This window comes from Corapipo altera, unplaced genomic scaffold, assembly GCF_003945725.1.
Source record: "Corapipo altera isolate COAL_440 unplaced genomic scaffold, ASM394572v1 122, whole genome shotgun sequence".
In the NCBI taxonomy this organism is placed as follows: Eukaryota; Metazoa; Chordata; class Aves; order Passeriformes; family Pipridae; genus Corapipo; species Corapipo altera.
This window is the reverse complement of record NW_020884961.1, coordinates 246,441-265,117: the sequence shown is the minus strand read 5'-3', so window position 1 is coordinate 265,117 and position 18,677 is coordinate 246,441. Positions and strand designations below refer to the sequence as shown.

The 18,677-nt window shown below is 42.0% G+C and overlaps 1 protein-coding gene and 1 long non-coding RNA gene across 8 annotated transcripts in view; both read right to left on the bottom strand.

Moving 5' to 3' along the window:
• Positions 1-5,043, bottom strand: part of FOXK2 (forkhead box K2) — a 54,010-nt gene extending 48,967 nt beyond the window's left edge. The window contains exon 1 of the mRNA XM_027664089.1: positions 4,591-5,043. Within this exon, the coding sequence (XP_027519890.1) occupies positions 4,591-4,616 (26 nt within the window). The 5' untranslated portion in view covers positions 4,617-5,043. The remainder of the gene's footprint in view (positions 1-4,590) is intronic.
• Positions 5,044-13,066: 8,023 nt separating this feature from the next.
• LOC113956989 lies at positions 13,067-18,672 on the bottom strand. Of its 7 annotated transcripts, none has more exons than XR_003531035.1 (8): positions 18,595-18,672; positions 17,548-17,751; positions 17,333-17,458; positions 16,920-17,045; positions 16,382-16,838; positions 16,185-16,256; positions 15,902-16,100; positions 13,067-13,220 (listed from the first exon to the last, which is right to left on the bottom strand). It is a non-coding gene; the product is annotated as an uncharacterized LOC113956989 (long non-coding RNA). The 7 variants fall into 7 exon arrangements; XR_003531036.1 differs by having other exon boundaries at positions 16,382-16,781; XR_003531034.1 differs by having other exon boundaries at positions 16,382-17,045; positions 17,544-17,751.
• Between the last annotated feature and the right edge of the window lie 5 nt (positions 18,673-18,677).

Below are 18,677 nucleotides of genomic sequence, written 5' to 3'. Positions count from 1 at the left end.
CACCAGCAGAAGGTCTGTTTGCCTTTTAATGACCAGCACTGCAGAGCAAACACCAGATCCCATTGTCAGAGGCTCCACTCATTTCCAAGAGGAAGGCTGAGATCTTTCTGCCCATGTTTTTCTGAACTGGTGCAGATTTAGTCACTTTGTGACCGCAAAAAGCCACAGGTACAGGTCACCCCAACCTGCCCACGTGCAGGTCTGGGCCCTGCTGCATAAACCAGGAACCAGGGCAGGTACACACGTGAACAACTCACAACTCTTCAGTGCTGTTCTGGGTCTCTGGGTTCCCCAGAAATCCACTCCTGGAACTCAGCCTGGCCCTCATGTTGGAGCTGCACAGCAGACACATCCCATTCCACACTATTTTTTCCCTGCCAGTGGAGTGTAAGCAAAAGGCCTTTTCCTCTGTCTGGTTTGCACCCCCTTTAACTATTCAGGACAGAACCAAGTTACTGACCAAAATTTGATCCTCTCTCCAAATTTCTGCAATTGCCACTGACAATAAACAAGGTCTCAAAGCACTCCTTGCACTTCATGCCAAGTAGCCCAAAGTTATCCAGCCCACATGGGATTACACAGCAGCACCTGACTGCAGCACAGGAATTAAGGATCAGCAGACAGACTTTATCTGCATCCCCTAACCTTAAACAATCTGGCCTGAGTGGAACAGAAACATGTAAGTACTGTGTAAAGTATAACCCATTAATATTGGGGTTTTTTGACCAAACTTCCCTTAAATGACTACATAATTTTAGACTTTTTCATTTTTTACTTAAGCTCATGCTGTAGCAATACAAGAGTGTTCATTTACAGGCTGCTTGTGCTTGAGGGTACTAAACTGTCCTAGAATCAAGTTTCTTGGGTTTTCTTATTACATATGTGCCCTGTACTGAGAGCAACAAAGGGGTGCAGCAGCTTCTCAAGATGCACATTTTCACAGCTCCAAAGCATGGAATACTATTAGAGGAACATGATGAATAATCAAGTAGATTAAGTGACCCTAATTGCTTACTTTGACACAACCAGCATTAAACAGTTTTTACAAGCCATTAGGAGCTATCCATAATCTTTTTATTACAGCAAGTGTCACAAGCTTCCAGTGAGATTTGATTTTTGTTAAACAAAAATCCTACAAAGTTAATTGGCAAAACCACTTCTCAGGAATGTTCACGTGCGATGGAACAAAACAAGCCCTTCAAATACCAGACCCTGCACAACTGAATGAAAAATGATTTCCCATGTTAATATCCCTGCACCTGACAGGCACATTTTTTTTCCACTGCCTAGGTGAGAAACCCTTTGTAGGCAGGAAAAACAGCCTCAAACCCAGAGTCACATTTTGAAGTAATCCCGATAACCGTCCTGGAGCTCCTCACGTGCTAAAATTTAACGATGTGTGGAAGACCCAGCAGGGCTCGTGCTGTGATTTAGTCATTTTCTCACAAGGGCATTTTGGTCAAGGGGAAAGTGTTAAAAAAGCATGACATAATTACTGCAAAATATTGAAAACAGCAAATGGTTGGGATGGTGGGGAGCTCCCCAGGAACCCAGCCAGCTCCTGAAGTGACTTTAACATTAGCAGGACAAAATCAAGAGCTGTACCTCAAATGTGGTTTTGATATTTTCCTTTATGGATGGCTTTCAGATCTCTTTAAGTAATAAAGCTGGAAAGTGCAATACTCCTAAAAAGCCTAAGACACCCAGAAGAACATGTTTTTGTAGGAGGAATGGGAAGGAAGGTGAACAGGGCTACCTGACCTGCCACATGTTAGTGTGATGCTGACCTCAGAGGGAAGGGGAGTGAGCAATGTACAAGCCAAAACCACCCAGTGGCTCACTGGGCCAGCAGCTCGTTTGTAGAAATGCTTAATTACCCTGTCCTTTCTAACCACAATCTGCCTGGTCCCTAACACGACCCAAAGAACCAGTCAGCATTTCTTACAAGTGCAAGGCAGAAAAAGCTTCTGGCTCAGCAGTCAGTCACTGACACAGAGGAATTGCTTTCCTCCAGGTGGGGAACCCATCCAAAAACTAAGAAAAAAAAAATAATCGGGCCAATTAATTCTTATCTGCAAAGAGCAATTGCACAAATGACCTGAAGTGGTTTGGGGAGGCCAGCAGGCAACTGGCCCCACGCTGGCACAGAGCAACTCTGAGTGACCAAAGCATAAAGCCACAGTGCCTTGGTGTGTTGTGAGCAACAGCAGACAACAAAAAGATCAAATACACACCTTGAACAGAGAGTTCATCCACCCCCCCACGTGATCACTCTGAAAGGAACTCCCCATCCCCACACCACCAAGTGATTTTTAGAAGCCACAGCAGCATCTCTCTGTTAACTGGAAATGCAAACCCTCCTTGCTTTGCAATCCAGCCTTGCCTGATGCAGATCTTTGCCAAAGAAACAGTCAATTCATCTTCAGGCTTCTATTTTATGTTTAAAATTCTGACACCACAGAGAAAACTGGACCTGCTGATTCAAAAGCATTGAAGTTTTGTTACCCACTTCTAACCAAGTGTTCTGGCACAAGGAAGCCCTGAAGCACCATCAGGACACTGAGCCCTCTCAGCTGCACCACTCACTGTACTGAATGTGGATCATCAGTCACTGCCACGGGTTATGACCCACAATTCTGCTGTGACATTTTCCCTCAAGTTCATTTGCCTTTCTTTTGCCATGGAATGCTAATCCCATCTCTTTGCTTGGATCAAGAAATGTACAGCAATTCAAGCAAATCCTTAGAGAAGTACCTGTCAAAACACACCTGAGACCAAACTGCCTTTTCCATTTTTGCTGTCAGAATTGCTCAGTTCTGCAACATCACCGTGGAAAGCATCCTTATGGCTCCTTAATTCTTTGGGAGCTCAGATTGTATAGAGTATTTTCTGTGCACTCCCAGCTGTACATGTTTGAATAAAATGACGTCATTTTCTTCAAAAAACTAAGAATGGCTGGCACTTGTCTTTTAGAGGAACACCCCCACTAGAACACATCCAGTCTATTCACCAGGATAGAAGAATTTTTACTCCTCCCTAATCTTGAGCTGATTTTTTTTTTCAGTCTCCTTTTAGCACCCCTCCATCACATACCTTTATGATATGGTGCCATAAACAAACTAAACCATACAAAAAAATAAAAAGAAAAGCAGCAGATTGAGCTGCCAAGGTCCAGCTTATCTGGCAGAGGTGTTGCAGGCATGTGAAGGAGGTGAGTGCAGCAGTACCATGACACATGGCAGAACAGGGTCTAGAAAACAAGAATAGAAGCTGTAGCTTGGATGGCAGAAAAAGACAGATGAGAGGGAGTGGGGAGTGTAAGATAGGGCAGGCCAATGTAGAAATAATTTACATTAATCAAAACCAGACAGGAATTACAGAAATGTGAATCAACTACATGAAACAGATAAGCAAAGGCAAATTAAAACCAGTACCAAGTGTGAATTAATAAGAATCAACAAGAAAAAGGGGCTTTAAAACAATTATTTTCAAGACAGAGAGTTCTAACTGAGATTTGTCATTTCAGGAGGAGAGAAAGCTTTTATCAAAATCAGTTTGGTTTGGGGTTTTTTTGTTTGTTTTAAAATCAATGCCATTTGCTCAGCCAACAGAAAGCCAAAAGGAAAGGAACAGTGAAAAACAGAGACATATTTTTCTTTATGTCTGTCTCTGAAATATTTCTTACTCTGTCCAACAGGGTAATTACAGAACTAAGCAAACTTCAGACAAGAGTTACTGAGAGGTTGAGGTATGAAAAACTATTACACAAAGGTTAAGAAATGGCCATTGTTTTCAGTAGAGACGAGACAAATGTTACCTAAAAAATGCAACAAGGCTAAAGCACAGTGAGAACAACCTCATGTTTATAAGATTCCTATAGGAAAACTGGCTGAAAGCACACAGAGATCCTATAAGGACTATGATGACAGCAGCACTATTTTTCACATCCATATAAAGTATTAAGCACTGGTATTTTTTTATTGCATAGCCAAAGCATGAACAACTTGAAATAGGAAGTTTTTGATCCCTGTTAGAAGTCCTACAGCACGAGGACCAACCTCTGCTCTCTGTTTATACCCAACCTACCAACTATCAGTCCTGCCCACAATTGCATTTGTAACACTGACATAAGATGGAACTGCTGGAGAATCTGGGTTTTTTCCCCAAACTGGGTGTGGAGACTGAAACTAAGACCGCACATAAATGATCTAAACAACAACAAAAAGCACTTTAAAATGATTTAGACAAAACCCACAAACAAATTCTGTGCTGGATGGATGATGTTTGAGTCCTGTGCAAATCATGAGGTGTTCAAGCAACCTCCAAAAGGGCAGGGGGGAGAACAACAAACATTTCTGATAGGACAGACAGGAGTCTTTTCAAGATTCAGACTCGTGTCAACATGTCTCACAATTCAGAGAGCAAGCACAGACTAGGCAGAGTACCTTTAAAAAAACCCAGAGTTGCTCAAATATCAATACCAAAGTCCTTCTGACACGGTGAGGAAAGGAAAAAAAAAAAAATCAATAAAAACCAATTTATATCTACTGCAAATAGAACAGAATATTGAGGCAGAAAGATGTCACTTACTTTACACATTCACCTGGGTGGTGCATAATAAGCACTGTAAAGGTCAGTCCCTCGGGGGAAAACAGAACCACACATGAGGAAGACAGTTCCCTTCTGAGGATATTCAGAATTCCAACACACAGGCACTACCATTCATGATCAGGAGCAGAAAAATGAAGCTGAGTCTCAGCAGTCAAAGGCCACCACGGGGCTGTGTGAGGGAACAGCCAGCAGAGAGTCTGTGACCAGAAGCCACTGATGCTCAGAGACAGTAATTACTGACAGATGTCCAAAGACAGAGCAATAAATCTCTCTGCTGAGGACTCGGGTTCTTCAAAGCTCATCTCCTCTACCTCAATTTATTTGGCTAATTGAATTAGCCTGTGGTTAATTTAAGATTATATTCTATTTTCCTTTCAGTCTCAGAAAAGGAATGATGCAACAGACTGTATTCCAACCAGCAAACAACCAACCTGCCTCGTGCCCGGCGTTCCCAAGGGCCGTGAATTCCCGGGCACTCCGTGGGGCAGCCCTGCTGCCATGGGAACTGCCTGCTTGGATCCTGACACAGCTGAACACAGGAGGAGTGGGAAACAATTCACAGGCACTTTTTACAGTTGCCACACTCGGCAACACGCAGCTCTTATTAAACCACTGAGTTAGGGGAACAAATGGGACAAGGAATCACAGAATATCCTGAGCTGGAATGGACACATCAGGATCATCCAGTCCAGCTCCTGGTCCTGCACAGACACAGACAGCCCACCCTGTCCCTGAGAGTTATCCAAACCCTCCTGGAGCTCTGGCAGCCTTGCTGCTGTGCCCACTGCCCTGTTCAGTGCCAACCACCCTCTGGGGGAAGGACATTTTCCTGAGATCCAACCCTGAACATGTTATTCACTAAAAACCCAAAAAAACACAAGAAAACATTTTTCTCAGCAAAAGTCATGGAAAGCCAACATGAACAGAAGCATTTCTATACATGTAATATATATATGCACACACAATAATAAATAATAATATAAAAATGTATTTAAATGATAAATAATACTATAAAAATGCATTTGAAGGTTTTCTGAGGATAGACTATAGCACTAGAGAAAATCAGTAACATGGATCAACTCCACAGCAGAGCATATTGGGACAGCATCAGCTATGGGACTTTTCTGATTTCCCATAAGCTGTTTATGCCACCTGAAACTCGCTGAGTACAAAAGCTTTGCAGTTTTACTACTGAAAATACAATATGTTAATAGAGCAACCATAAAACCTAAATATTATGAAAAGAAATCCAGCCATTTTTTAACAGGATCCTCAAATATAAACAAAACTAAAACCCGTGAGTAGAAGTAGAGCTGAAACATTAGTGGGCTGCAGCTGACATACACATATTTCCCTTTCTCCCACGGGCACAAACTTAAAACTGGAATCAGTCAACTTTCATACATCAGCATTAACATTTTTAACTCAAAATATTTTTTGCAGAACACTTCTCCCCCTAAGAACATGAATTTTAGAACCTGTCTGTAAATAGAGCTGCTCCACAAGCCCTGCCCTGCAGAACTGCTGTCCCTGCCCTGGGGCTGGTCAGTGCTGGGCATGAGAGGAGAAGTTCAGCCAAACAAACCAGCAACTCAACAGCTTCATTAGTGTGTTGGCAGGCTCCAAGGATTCTAATGAATTTTGAACTTTCTACTAATCACTTCCAAGGGACTATTTGTATTTTCCCCCCATCACATCCCTAATGGCACTTTTCACTCAAATTGCCTTTATTTTATTTAATAAAGCTGGGGGTTTTCCCTTCCCAGAAAACACTTAGTAAGGAGTTATTTGCAGGAATCAAATTGATTACTGATGTAAGCACAATTCTGCAAACTGACCTGTGAGTGTGACTCAGTGCATTTCCTCTGTATGTGCTGGTGCAGAGCTTCCAGTTATGATTCTATTGCCAAGTTTGGGGGCACTCATTGTTTCATTTCTCCTCCATTTTTATTAAAAAAAAAAAAAGGCGCAAATATAGAGAAAAACATGCTTCCCATAATTAACATCAGTAACAATCTTCAATTATTTCCACAGGTACCATTTTCCCTTTGCAGATTTTCAACTTTTTCTGAAGATCAGACATCTGTGATTCTGTCTTTGCACAAACCTAAATATGTAAATGCAGCTGAAAATCTCACTCCATTAAGTTTCTTCCTTTGCAAGAAAAGATTGAAAGGCTACTATTCCCAGTAAAAGTTACAGTAATTCCTGAGGCAGGGTTTTAGCACATAAGAGAGGAAGAAAAACATCACTCACAACTGTAACTGAATAAAACAAGATTAGGATGGGTGTAAGCAGGAAAGGAGAAAGAATCACTGGACATGCAGAAGAGGAACATTTTTGTATCTAATGATACTTTTTTCCTCTCTAATTCCCAATACAGAATTTTAAATAGAAAAATTATCCTCTTTGAGCACACCTGCTGTCATCTCACCATTAAATGCATTGACACTGCACTGCAGCTTGGAACTCACCTCTGCCATTTTACACAACAAAGACCTGATATCAACCAGTAATCAGAATTTGAAACAAGTGAACTTCATCCTCACAAACATCTTTTTTTCCCCTCCTAATACCAGTTTGTGGATTTGGTTGGGTTTTTTTGGAAAGGGATGAGACAGAGTGGACAAATGAAGAAAAAAGTGCTTAAAAACAGCATTCTGGAAGCTCATAATTTTAAGTTAAACCCTTAATATCCTCTTTCTAGTGCTAAACAGGCTTTAAATTTGTCACTGAAAGCAGGTATTATTTGCCTAAGATGCCAGAATAACTTGACATTATAATTTAAGTAACTGGATCAGCTTTTTCCTCAATGCTTTTATGAATGACTACAAGGTGAGAAGGTATTTCACGACACAGATAAATATTTAGCCAACGGTTCAACCACAAGCTTGCAGTGGCAGTGTCATTTCCTGGGCTTGCCACTGGTTCCCAGGCTCCCAGCACCTCCCCGGAGCCAGCAGAGGCCCATGTGACTGGGAACAAACCACATGAAGGCAGTGACAGGATTAAAGAACAATGACACCGCCCTTCTGAGGGGGAATTCCGGCAGCCAGGTGAGCTCCCGCAGCCAGTTTGCCACCCGGCCTCAAAGTGCTGTGCTATCAGAGGCCGGGGTGAGGCTGGAATAAATTCCCAGGAAAAGGGGAGTGCAGCAGCTGTGTGAGCTGGAACACGAGCCCTGGCCTCCTGTTACACCCCCAGACCCCCGGGCTCCGTTCCCTGAATAGCCGGACGGGCAGTACCGGCCAGTCCTGGAATGAAGGGCTCACAGGAACACTGTGCACACTCAGGGAGCATTTTTAGACTTTGATTAGGGATCCTCCTCTGGCTATGGCTTCTGGAAGCTATCCTAAAAAAAGAAAAAGCACCTTATTCCTATATTTCCTATATTTATAATCCATCGGCCTGAAAATAAAGTTATTTAAATCATTATCTTATAACCAGACTTCAAAAAAATGCTGACTTAGGACTACTTTAGGTAGAGAACAGCTGCATGACCCACCAGTTATTTTTTGTACACGTTCATAAAACACACCAGCAGCTGTTCTTAATTTATGGCAAAGTTCCCAAAGTACAACCTGGTGAGATATTTGTGCTCAAATCTTGCCCAGGCTCAAAGCTGTGAGCCCACTCCAACACACAGTCAGAATGTGAAAGGCAAAACATTCACTTAAGGGAATCATCCTCTGCAACCTGGACCTTCAGCTGCCCTTTTGGAAAAGGAAAGACAAGTCATTTGGATATGTTAAATATGTTGCAAAATAAATATTATCCACAAGTGGTTTTATCTAATTTGGGATTTAAAACAGCACAAGAAGTATCAGAGCTCCTCTGCAGAGATTCAGTTTAAGTCATCCCAGATCAAGAGCTGAATCACGAGCTAACCACTACTGTACTACACCCAAAGCCAGGCTGAGTTTATCCTATGATGAATTTTTTAAACTCCAATAGAATCCTACTAAAATAGGATTTTATTTTTTGCCACTGAAGATAACACTTGTTGTCTTAGTGTTGCTGAGTGTTTGCATTTGAAAAATAGGTCATGTCAAGAACTGCTTTGAAACGATTGTTTAAACAGAGCTTACAAACAGAGATAAAATTCTTCTGCTGGAATGTCTTCTAATGTCTGCACCAAGGTTGATCATCCAGGAAGGAGCACAGAGGAGAGCAAAGGGATTTGTGAAGAGAACTAGGAAGAGCAGGAATGAGATTTCACAGATGTCGCAAGGATGTGGAGATAAAGGGCAGGAATACACACTGACATCAGGAAAGCAGAATAAGCCTGTTTTGAAAAACAATTACTTCTTTAGTTAGCTTTAAAATATCTAAAAAAACATTTTTCTAGGAAAGTATATGCAGTTCTTCACTTAATCTGGAAGCCAATAAACCAGATTAAGTTTATTAATTTTAATTAGCACTGTATGTCCATACAAGATACCCTGATTTTTCAGTGTCTCTACCTCCTGAACACTCATTTACCAAACTGGTTTTGCCCCTATTAACACAAGATAATTACAAACACCACACATAATAGCAGTCACATAGGAAAGAATGCTTAACACAGTATCTGTGCTCATCTCCCTTCAGAACATATCCTCTCTTAAAGCCCAAGAAAGGTCTTTGGGATACATCTTAAAACATCTCCACATCACACACTGTTACCTAGAACAGACAAAACTATTCAAATCAGCAATTGTAGCTGTATAATTCACGTGTCCACATGAATATATTTTAAGCATTCCCATACTGTCAGGTCATGTATCTTAAAAAAAACATGAATCAGGATCTTGACTAGTATAGTAACAGTCAAAAAAAAAAAAAAAGAAAAATGGAAAACAGCAATGCAAGATGAATCCAACTTCCTGGATCCTATGTTCTATGAAACAACATTTCCAAATTCTATAAAATACTTTATTTTCAGAACCCAGCTAGCCAAGGCCACAAGCAACCTGATCCAAACCTGAAGTCATCCCTGCTTGGAGCAGGGTGGATGAGATGACCTTCAGAGATCCCTTCCAACCCATGTTAGTTCAAGATTTCATAAAATAAACTGGAGAATGAGAGTGTGTTTGTACACACAAACACTTGCCCTCTTTCTTTCCAGACACCCTGGGCAATCTATGGATACAACCACATGGAACACTGTATGGAAAGCAGGACTACAAGCAGCACTGAGCAGGGCAGACTGATTTTGGCATCTTAAATACACACCAGTGTTACATTTATACACAAGAACTACAGACGAAAGCATTGACCTTAGTGAGGTGGTGAAGATGTGAGACTCCTCACTTATCAGCTCTGCCTGATCTCAGGAGTGTCCAATTTATCTGCTGAATCCTCAGCAGGGTGAAAACACAATCCCCACTGCAGAGCTCTGACTCCTGTACTGGTGAGGAATCTCTCTGGAATTATAAATTATATTAATTGCTTCTGCTGAGACAGGGGAAAAGAAAGGAAGCAGGCTTGTCTTGACAGAGGTAACCACTCAAACCACAGCAAACGCTCAGCTTCACCATTCCTCTGTAACCCACACTTCATTCACACATCTCAAACTGAAACTCCACTACTCCTACCTTTGGAATTCCTCCTTTGATGCATTTTCCCTCCTGCCATCCACTGATCAGCATTTTCAGCAGTGACTCAGGAGAACACACCAAACATGACACGTGGCTGAAACTCTCTCGGGGTGCCTCGATTTCGGAGCCCCAAACACACGTCAGTGAACGGCACAGGACAGGACAAGGAGTCCTTCTCACAGGAGTAACAAGCACCATCCCACTGATGGGAGTATTTGCATACTATGAAATCAAATAAATGATCATGCCTTATAAAAAGTTACATTTCCAATTTATTCCTATTTTACCACGAGATAAAAGCCGAGATGATCTACCAAGCCTGAGGAATTCAGAACCACGTTTTTTCAAGTAACCTGTTCCAGCCTCTCACCTCAGTTCTACTCCCCTCTCCAGAGGTGTCTGTGATGATCTACAGAACTCCTTATTTCACCAAGAAAGCTGCAAGAGCTAGTTTACATAATTTTTTTCATGTTTTGTTGGTATTTTTACTACAGAAGTAAATCACAATATAGGCCAGACAGCCTTTCTCCAACAAGACACAGTAAGTTCTCGAGTGATACTAAGTTACTTGAGCTGAGAGCACAATTGTAATTATTGTGATTTTAGAAAATAATTTACTGTAACGGCAAAATATTGAAAAACTAAGTTAGTACTATGAAAACTGGTGTTATTGTAACTTCAGTTCTTTAGGTAATGGTCTGAAATTTAAGTTCAGCACAGGACCTGTCCTTATTTGGAAGTTTCCCAGTTTCCATACTTAAAATACTCACATTTCAAAAGGTTTGATAGATGCAGTTCCAAGGAAACCAACTGGCACAGTAAACCCACTTAACAAAAACAAAAAAACCCTAAAATTCAGTGTTTTTACAGCCACTGCTTGCCTTTCACTATAAACCTATACAGAATTTTTTCTCGTTTTCATATTTTATTTTTCTGCCCTAAGTACTCAGTATTGCCAAGAACAAACTTACTATGTTGCTCAGAGTAACTCTCCTACATGTACATTTTTGATTTATCATTGGAACAGGAGTGTAAATAATTCCTTTAGATTTAGTTCTGCCATTTGAACATAGTCAAGTTCCACAATTCCCACGGACCCACAGGTGCAGAAAACCTCACTCTGACAAAAGCAGAGCTGTTGTTCTTGTCATATTCTTGGCAGAATCAGAACCATTTCCATTCACCATTCTGCAAACTTCACTGGAAAACACTAAGGATAATATTCTGCTCTACAGAAGTCAGGTATTCTAAAGCATATGTTGATATAGCAACCCAAATATATCATCCATCACATTATAACATCACAAAAGGGAGTTTTAAAGAGTCTGCTATCTCTTGATTGTCCTTCAGCATGAAGTGCCAGTCCAGTGGGAGATCTGGGGGAAGCATTAGTAAGGGCTGAATTGTACTATATTCATGTCCTGTGAACCAGAATAATCATTCTACCAGTAATTTATGTAGCAAGTGCCCCTCAGCACATCACACATTTGCAGTATTAATCTACCTCCATAACAGTAAGTTGTTCAATAACACACACATGTGCAGTGTGCATTTAAAGAGGCACAAGGAGGAGGCTGAACAAGCCAAGAATACGGTGCCCACGTGCCCCAGAAGGGCAGAGCTCCTCCCTGCAGCTGAAAACATAACTGAAGGCTGAGTCCTTTCCCCTTCTCACAACCAAAAATCTGAGAGCACTGAAAGACACAAGTGTCACTTTTCCTGTGAGCCAGAGTTACTCACGTGAATGAATGTTTGGTAGCCAAGGAAAAATTGCTAAGGCACAGAGCAAAGGGAGAACACAAACACAAAGGAAGTGGCATTTTCATTCTGAGAAAGCTTCAAAAAATCACCTTCTTAATTTTTTTTTTTTTTAAAGAGCTGTCTGTGCAACATTTGGCAAAAGATCTGTTGTTCATAAGACAACAATGAATTTGGGCATTTCAAAAGCACCGAGATAATATTTCAGAGCAACTGTTTCTTACAGCCAGTGAAGTAGCTCATTTAAAAAACCTGAATGTGGAGTGTAATGACCTAATTAGGGGAATTTCTCCCCAGAGAGAGGCTGTTCTAGTGTAAGATGATGGGAAAACCCAGCTGGTTTGAATACTGTAAGATCAAGACCTGAATGCTTTTGCAAGTGTGTGGTTGAAGAAAAAAAACCATTATAATCAGAAGACTGGAAGTTTCTGTCCTTGTGACAAACACACACTGAATAGAGTCGTACTAACCTCAGGTTCTCAGTTAGAAACCTTCCAGGATTACTCATACCTGGTAAGCACAAAACAAATTCAGAACTGCCAACACTATTCTGTTGAACTTCAGTTACTGAAAGTACTCCACACTTATTTCATCTCTGTTAGAGAAGAAAATAATTAAGAGGTGTCATATATCAGCTCATATGTCAGCTTTTGTGGTATCAAAAGCAAAAACTAAAGCAAGAGATCAAATTATTCAGTAACAAAATATATTTAGATAAATTACTCCATAGCTGATCTCAATTACTCCTTTTTTTGAAGGCACCAACACAACACACTCTATAGTCCAGTATTTTTACTTAAGGGTATAATTAATAAACTGCACAAACACCTTCCAAGACATGGAACATGTTAAATTTGTTCCCTAAGAAAAAGCATTCCAAGAAACACTTTCAGATGGAAGCACTGCCACCAGAACACTGTTTCTGTCTTAAACCTTTTGAGTTTTAAACAAAATGTGAAGAACTTAGTCATTAATACAACCTACAGAAAGTTACTGAATTCTGGCTAAGTTTGAGCAAGACCATGAGCATTTTGACTTGTCCTTCCTTGTTGCCCCTCAGACTCTCCCAGGGGAAATAATCCACTCCACACACTTTATTAACATTAACACGGGAAAACTTCAGGGAATTAAGTTTAATGTGCTGTTCTACACATAACATGGAGTTTCATACAACTTACAGTTCACAATACCCTCACAGCAAAAATCAAAACAGACCAAAAAACTGCCCCAGTATTGTTATGCAAGAGCTCGATTTTCTTCTTGCTGCTCACCCTGAAAAGTAACACAATGAGAACCAGTTACAATCTGACATTCAAATACCTAAACATGAAATGTGTTCACATTGGTTCTCTAAGTCTGTCTAGGCAGGTGCACTCCCCTAATATGATCTTCTAACTTGGAAATAACAGAAAATACAACAGTACTTCCATTTGTGCTTTTGGATGTACAATACATATAAACAGACCATCATCTTACGTTTTTATGATGCAGCAACAGAGGTTTCACTACAGTGAAATACAGATCAACATTTAGCATGACAATAAAGGAAATTATTTAATTGTCTTAGACTAACCACTCAATTCACTGTAAGGTAGAGCCATGTTCCACATTCACTTCCAAGTCACATCAGAGAAATAACCACAGACTGTGGTTTGCCAGGGGCAGGAGGTGCTTGGGTTTAGGTTTTTTAATCTTTTCCTTTTTCTTTTTTAAATTAAAAACCAACTATGAACACTAAAGACCAACACCAGTACATGCAGAATCTTTTAGTTCAGTTAAAAATTGCTACTAGTCAAAACAATGCATCAGAAAATCAATTTATTGGGAGAGCACAGGAAGTTGTCCTGCTAAGCAGGTTATTTTTTATCAGGTTCCCCCTCCTATTTCTTTGAAATGAAATCTAAGTTTTCCTTTCCTGCTTGCTAAGAAACTCCTCAGTTGTTCATGTCACTGTCAAGGTATGGTAAGTCTCCAGCATCAACAGCTTGCTGCACTTTCCCTCAAGATTGTTTATTTGCTTTCCAAGGAATTACACTTTAGGAGAGCCAACGTGAAGCTGAAGCCTCCCTTTAAAGCTGTGGCTTCCCAGCTCAACATTTACTACTGACTGACACCCACTCATCCTACAAGTTTCAATCTTCCTCATCAAACTGCTGTGACAGTTCTGAGTGATTATTTTGTATTTCTATTCTGCTTCATTTTTTACTGAATCAAGGCCAGAAAAGATACAGTCCATAAGCAAATCTCAGGAAAGTCAGTTGATAGAACCACAGAATGGTTTGGGTTGGAAGAGACCTTAGAGATCATCTCATTTCAACCCCCTGTTCTGGGCAGTTCTATCAGGAAAATCTGTCTCATTAATGCAGATACAAGTAAAGGAATTTTTGAATCCCTATCATTCAAATACTCCAACAGTAAAAGAATCTCAAATTCTCCAAAGCTTCTTCAAAAAAAAAAAAAAACAAACCCTGTTCAACTACTTTGACTCATCACTCTTCAATATTAGAGTAAGTAAGACACATTAAACAATAAAAAAATTGTTTAATACCTGCTTTGACAGTTTTATACATTACAGAAAAAGAATTTTAAACTAGCTTGGTTAACAATCCAAATGTTAAAGCTGAAAGTTAGTAACAGAAGAAGCCTTAGAAAATAACTGAATGTCTTCAGGAACCTTACTGGACTTTGGTCAGTAACCCTTCCTTTGGCTTTGCTCTGCTAATGCACCTTTAAAGCAGATTTCTGTACTTTCTTTCCTTCCTCTTGTTCAACACCCTGACTCTTCACAACAGGCAGAACTCAGAAAGCTGTACCCTTTTACCTGGCAAGAATCCTCAAGTCACTGCAATCGACCCCCTCACTGTTCCTCCACAACAACAGCAACTGCTGAGAGCCAGTGTCAGTGGGCAAGACTCCAAAACCAGGAGAGAAACCAAACATTAAACCACTGATAAAGCTGAGTTCAAATGTTCTTGCTCCATTGCCTTTGATGTGTCCAGTTCCTTAACAGTGTTTAGCCAGCCTAAAACCAGATTTGATGGTAAGAAGAATACAACAGCTGCTTTATGACTATTAACTCAGAATGTGCTAATGAAGCACCTACAACAAGACCTTGTGCTTTTCCTGGCCCTTGTAGGCAGCACAGACTGAAACACCACCTTTGGCAAAGCCCAAAACAGTAACAGCAACAGGAAAATATGACACCCAAGTGCCTGGAGGGCAGGAAATACCTGCCTTCAGTGCCTCCCTTCAATAGGAAGTGCAGCACCACACCTTTAAAAACAAGAAGAAAATAAAGATAGACATTAACATAACCACTGTTCCTTTCTGAAGAAAACTCCTCACTATTTTCTGCAGCAATTAAGAATTTTGCCCAGATTTCTAAAATACTGAGTCAGCAACTGAGTTTGGCCTTACTTTTAAGACCCAAGCTCAGCTACCAAAATGACTTTGAGCAAACCCCTTGACCCTGTGGGGACATCCCACAGCCAGTGAGAGCCTCAGTGACACCCTCACTCTTCCTCACTGCTCTACTGGGAATGAAAACCAAACCCAACCAAACACCAGTGATGTGATGTTCAGACACTGAAACATAAACCATTTTCCTCCTAGTGAGGTCATACAACTACTCCTGGAAGGTAAACATTCCCTGGAATTACACAGTGTGTCCCAGGATGTTTGCTCTTATCTTTGAATCTCCCCATCCTTAGACAGCTGTTGTTCTTTAGCTTTACAGAATTACCACTGCACATGTGTCTAATCATTTCTCCAGCATTTCATGTACTCAGACTGATGTAGCATCTTCACAAAGACATGAGACTGTTCCAAAGCCTCATTACCTCACCTTTTAGGGTAACTGAAAGTTTTTCTCACACCAAACCACCTTTCACAATATTTCTCACATCTCAGAAGGCTAAAACAAGCAATCAATTAACACAAACCCTCTGTCTCACCTGTATCAAATCAGTGGCAGGAATTCAATTATTGCTGCACTCCAAACTAAAATTACATTGCCAGTGAAAAATGCTGTTTTGAAGAATGTACTTGAATTTGTCAGCTTCATCAGCACTGGTATTTGTTTTCTCCTGCCCTAGCTTCCAAGAATTCTTCTGTGCCACAGAACTGCTTTCAGAACCTCAGGTTGTTCACCTACTAAAATCAAAAGTAAGAAGAATTAGCAAAGTCACAGGCAAGGCCACAATGGAAGGTGACAGACAAACATGGTACTTGACATACTTCACCATCTTAGCCAGGGGTTTGGACACATCATGCAATGCCAGTGCAATGTCCTACGGCCTCTGTGTCCCCCTGCACACATCAGAAAATACAGTTTTATAGAGGTCAGACAACTAAGACATGGATGAAATTACAATTATTCAGTAACACTGTTGTGGCTAATCAAAACCTAAACAAAGAGTAATGGACAAGCATACCTATTGGAGGCTCCTCTGATCTCAGTGGGAATGCCTCAGTTACTGGAGACTCTGCAGTAACACAGACCAGCAGCCGATGGTGGGGTGGCCTCGCTGAGCACAGCACTATTTTTAGATAGTTTAACACATCACTTAGTGTGTAACAACACTCAGACAACAGTGAAACATTTTTCTTCTGAGAAAGGTTAAAGCACATGCAGCTGCACTTGCCTGGACATTGTACTTCTGTAAATATCCAACTGCTGAGGAGGATACATGTAAAGCACTGGCTCTTTCCTTGTTCACTCAGGACCTTGTCTACAATTAGGGAAGGCAGTCACTGAACAAATATTTTTGCTGTGTGTACTCTTACAACTTTTCCAAAATCCCTCAGATTTTTGCCTCAGAAGAACTGGACCATCTATTATGCACCGAGACGTTTTTAGATAATGAATCAGAGCATGAATGACATGAACTTCTAATAAACAAAATTAAATGTGATAATAAAATCAAAATACTTTCGAATGCAAAACATGCAAAGGACCAGAGTGTCACTAACGTGTCATCTGCCCGTGCCAACACACAGTCCTGGGGTGTCTCTTGCTCCTCCTTCACAGTCACAACTCTCACATCTCCCAGCCCAGAACAAGCAGATTCTTTAGGCAGCTGCTCCTCATTGTCATACCTGCAAATACAACCCAGATGGTTGACTGAAACACTTCTTTGGCAAAAAAGAAGTTTCCATCTCCGTTTCATCTACACCAGTGTCATGTGCTCAACAATACAAACAACAAAAGAGACAGAAGCTCTTTGGCAAAAGATATCCAAATCTTCAATTTTAATTCATTACACTTTCCTTTTATAGATATAACTTTCACCCCATTATTTTTAAATATCAGCAGCAGTCTTTCAAGTAGTACCAAGAAAAACATTTCATCCACCCTTCCCACGTAAAGAGAGGACAGAACTCACGTTCCATCTGCTGCTATTAAAGATGTGCTGTCTGACAAAGCTCTTTCTTCCTTCACAGTGATCCTCCTGACACCCTCAGGGAGGGGACAGAGCGAGGCTTTGGACAATAGGTCATAGCTGTCATACCTAAGAAAGGAAACACACAATCGGTATCAACACCCAGCACTATTTACTCAGTATTAGCAAACAGAGGAGTGTTGTGGCAATATACCCACAAATCCAACAAAAACCCTGCAACTTCTGCATCGTTCCTGAAATCCAGCTTCTCCTTAAGGGTCAGCCATCGCTCAATGTGATTTCCCACATAAATCCTCGTTTTGCCCCTTCTTCTATCAAGACTTTGCTTTCTCTTTTTCTTTTCCAGGAAGGACAACACCGGGGGCCTTCCACACCTCTTTGCTGGCAGGGACATGGTGAGCCTGGAAATAAAGGAGGGGCTTCAGTGAATGGCAGCTCAGAGCAATGGGTACCTCAGCGTTCTGAGCCACCACAGTGGTGATGGCCACGTGCCTTTGGCTCCTTGGATGTCAAACACCTGAGGGGGGCAGAAAACCCCTCACACACTTGCCCCTGAGGGGAGGGAAAGGCCTCTGACGACTACACCTCTGATGAGGGGGAGAAGAGCCCTTCACACAGCAACCCCTGAGCGGGGAGAAAAGCCCCTCACACAGCTGCCCCTGAGGGTGGGGAAAAGCCCCTCACACAACCACCCTTGAGAAAGGAAAAGGTCCCTCACACAGCCGCCCCTGAGGAGGAAAAAGGTCCCTCACACAGCCGCCCCTGAGGAGGAAAAAGGTCCCTCACACAGCCGCCTCGGAGGGGAGAAAAGCCCCTCACACAGTCGCCCCTGAGGGGAGAAAAGCCCCTCACACAGTCGCCCCTGAGGGTGTGGAAAAGCCCCTCACTCAGCTGCCCCTGAGGAAGAAAAAGGTCCCTCACACAGCCGCCCCTGAGGCGGGGACGAAACCCTAACGCCGCCGCGCCAGGGAAGGGCACAAGAGCTCCTCACACAGCCGCCCCTGAGGGGGGAAAGCCACTCACACAGCCGCCCCTGAGGGTGTGGAAAAGCCCCTCACGCAGCTGCCCCTGAGGGGGAAAAAGGTCCCTCACACAGAGCCCCTCACGCCGCCCAAGGGGGAACAGTCCCCCCTCACAACTCCCCCGAGAGGGGACAAGTCCTTCCCCGGCGCCGTCCCCCGAGCCCTCAGCCCCTCCCGCCCCCGCCGCCCCCTCACACGCTTCCCCCGGGGTCGGTCCCTCACCCGCCGCGGTGCCGACCGAGGTAAACACGGGGCACGTGACCACCGGGGGGACACGTGACCGGCGGCGGCGCGCGCTGATGGCG